Source organism: Sapajus apella, unplaced genomic scaffold, assembly GCF_009761245.1.
Source record: "Sapajus apella isolate SASKATOON/1434 unplaced genomic scaffold, GSC_monkey_1.0 scaffold1717, whole genome shotgun sequence".
Lineage (NCBI taxonomy): Eukaryota > Metazoa > Chordata > Mammalia > Primates > Cebidae > Sapajus > Sapajus apella.
This window is the reverse complement of record NW_022438643.1, coordinates 1-3,369: the sequence shown is the minus strand read 5'-3', so window position 1 is coordinate 3,369 and position 3,369 is coordinate 1. Positions and strand designations below refer to the sequence as shown.

The 3,369-nt window shown below is 40.6% G+C and overlaps 1 protein-coding gene across 1 annotated transcript in view; it reads left to right on the top strand.

Annotated features, from left to right (window-relative positions):
• The window catches only part of LOC116546935 (transport and Golgi organization protein 1 homolog), a gene marked incomplete at its 3' end in the record, with an annotated part of 6,562 nt that extends 4,236 nt beyond the window's left edge, over positions 1-2,326 (top strand). Inside the window, exon 5 of the mRNA XM_032273051.1 lies at positions 2,176-2,326. Within this exon, the coding sequence (XP_032128942.1) occupies positions 2,176-2,326 (151 nt within the window). The remainder of the gene's footprint in view (positions 1-2,175) is intronic.
• Positions 2,327-3,369: the final 1,043 nt, after the last annotated feature.

The window sequence follows — 3,369 nt, the reverse complement described above, 5'->3', positions numbered from 1 at the left end:
GTCTCGATCTGTTGACCTCGGGATCCACCCGCCTCGGCCTCCCAAAGTGCTGGGATTACATGCGTGAGCCACCACACCCGGCCCAGCATTTCTTATGTTAATTTTTTAAGCCCATGAATAAATTGTAAATCATTTGCCTTCATGAGTATCGGGAGACCCGTTTTTAATGTTACTTTCCAGATAGACTTGAACCCTAACCTGTCTACAGCTTGTTATTTTTTCTGAAAATTACATTGAAGGGCTCTGTTGTTTCTTTCACAAGGATCAGTGGACGGGCCTCTGTCTCCTCCACAATGGTCCACTGAGGCATTCGGACAACCATCTCCTTCTCCTAAGGGAGCAAGAGTGTTTAAAGAGTCTAAAACCATGCAGGAAGTGGGGAGAGGATTTTTTTATCCTCCTCATAGAGTACACAAGTCAGAGTAAGCCTATGTCCGTTATCTGGTCTTTAACAGATCAAGAATATGGCACAGCTGCCATGATGAACAGCTCAAGAGGCTCTTCCACTACCAGGGTGATGGATGAAGGCAAGGTAAACGTATCCATTTTGAATAGCTATTTCAAGGACATTTAGCTTTTCCTACAACTCTCTCTTTCCTTCATCTCCTATTTTTGTGATCTTTCGGTACTGTCTCATTTATTTTTCTAAAAAAGCAAACTGTTCTCCAAGAGCCTGAAGTCCCCTCAGTTCTCAGCATTACATCTTCAGCTAAGCATCCAGTAGCAGTAAGCACTTAGAAGTGTGGACTGAACTGGGCTATAAATTGCCTGGCGATATTGATCTTACTTCTGTCCTTGACTTGGGAGTGCTCCTGAAATCTGACTGATTTGTTGGGCTTTTCTTCTCTCTTCTGTTTGGTTAGACATATAACCTGTGTAGAGCATTTGCTGTAACTGTAATTAACTTAAGCAAAAGTGAAAAGTCTCCGCTTTTCTGTATTTAAGTGTTTAATGCTCTTATGCAAAGTAAATTCATTGTAAATTGTATAATTCATTATTATGTCTTCATTTGGAAATGTTCTATTTAAGAATGTCTCCAATTGTATACTAGGCAAAACCTATTTTGAATGATCTGAAATTACAGATTGATAACAGAAGAATGTTTGTTGGAAGTGCAGTACTGAATAGTGGAAGTCTGTAATTACCCATTGAGCCAGGTCTCAGCAGTGTCCTTAAACAGTATTCACATAAGTGTATTCTCTTGTAACTTGTTTAGCTGTTAAGGCTGGTAAGTCCTCTGATCATACCTCACCATGCTTCTCTGTATTGAAATCAAAGTACATTTATTTTAATGATTGAGAGTTTTCAAACCACTTTCCCATAGGAAATGATTAGTCAGTGTCTCATAGTAGACAGTATTACTAGGGAATGAAGGTAAATAGAGTGTGCCTGTGTAGTTTGTGTATATAACATTGTTCCTCTTGGAACACGCTTTCGAGTTCCAGCACATGACTTGAGGAATATACATCTCTTGAGAAATCTTTTTATCCAAGTGCAACTTGGACAAGACCCAAGACCCCTTTGAAGTAGAAGACTTCAAAGACATTAGAGACTACTTTGTTAGAGAGGAGAAGTAGAGGTGGAAAGGACATGGCCTTGGAGTCAAACCTGGCATTGAATTCCAGCCCAGGTTCTTACATGCTGTGTACTGTCAGCAAATTATCTCATACTTTATTTGCCTGTGTTCCTGCATATTTAGAACAAGATTGTCCTATTAGAGATTTAGAGATAGGAGAATTCCAGTTAACGTATGTAAGGCCTGTTGAAGGTACTCGGAATAATTACTATGACATGGTAGAGAATGGATTTTTCATTCCGTTTCATTCTTTGCATTTTAAATATGGAAATTATTCTGATGGGAGGGATGTGCAGAGGGAGTGACTGCCTTAGAAATAGTATTAGTGAAGAATGACTTCCCTTTATAACCTCTGCTTTCCTTTCCATGTGCAGATATAAGCAATAATATGATTATAGCAAAAATGTTCACTCCTGTGACATACTTTTAACCTTTCTAAGCTGTCGGTGGGAACAAATGAGAGCAGTAGTTGTTGCACTAATTCTGCTCTTTGGACAGGTGCCTGAGATGTTCTTCATTGGTTTTAGAATTTACTGGTGTTGGTACTTTTGTCTGTCATACCAGAGTATTTCAAAGCTTCTATTGCTTCTACTCTGCAGGTGAATATGATTCCAAAAGGGCCCCCTCCTTTCCCAGGAACCCCTCTTATGAGCACCCTCATGGGAGGCCCTGTACCACCACCTATTCGATATGGACCACTACCTCAGTTCTGTGGACATTTTGGGCCTCGGCCAATTCCTCCACCCTTTGGTAAGATGATCCGAACAGTAGTGATTAACTTGTAAAGCATAGTCATGTTCTCTCTCTACCCCTTTCCAAAACAACTGCAATTTCAGGGCTTTGCAATGCAGTGATGATGCTGACTGAGTACATTGTAACTTCTCCCCATGTTTCTTAAGACACAAAGGGTGCTGCATAATGTCCTGTGATTAGATGGACAATAATGTTCTTTAATGGAACAGGGAAATGGACTATTTATAGAAAGCCAGAAATATTCAGCACATGTTTTTTGAACATCTCTGTCTGTGTACTAGGTTCTGCAATGGATAGCAATGTAGATAAAACACATCCCCTAATTGTCATGTGCTGTAGATCACAGATATACAAAATCTACAACATGAAGCTTCTAATCACTCATAACAGAAGCATAAGCAGTGGGTCACAGAAAATTAGAGAGGGAAAGGTAAAACCCTCAGCCCTCAGGTTGGGGAATACAAAGGAGGGAGATATCAAAGAGAAGGTAGAATTTAACTGCTATCTAATGAATGCTGCTGATTTAATTAGATGAAGCTGGAAGACCTTTTCCAGCAGGGAAAGCACCTTGATTTTTATGGCATATTTTAGGCACTTGTTGAGCTACTACATAAATTTTTAACATACAGTAGTAAACAATGGAATTTATCAAAATGTTTGTTGTAATGAAGCCATATTTAGTCTGTCTTCTCATTATGGTATATAGTACTTTCAAGTACAAATCTCTCTCAAGATAAAGATAGCAGGCCAGGCACAGTGGCTCATGCCTGTAATTCTAGCACTTTGGGAGGCTGAGGCAGGTCGACCCCTTGAGCCTAGGAGCTTGAGACTAGCCTGGGCAACATGGTGAAACGGTGTCTTTTCAAAAAATACAAAAATTAGCTGCGTGTGGTGGTTTGCACCTGCCGTCCCAGCTACTCGGAGTCTCAGGGGGGAGGATCAATTGAGCCCAGGAGATTGAGGCTGCAGTGAGCCATGATCACTTCACTCCACTCCAGCCTGGCTGACAGGCAAGACCCTGCCTCCAACAACAAAAAAAG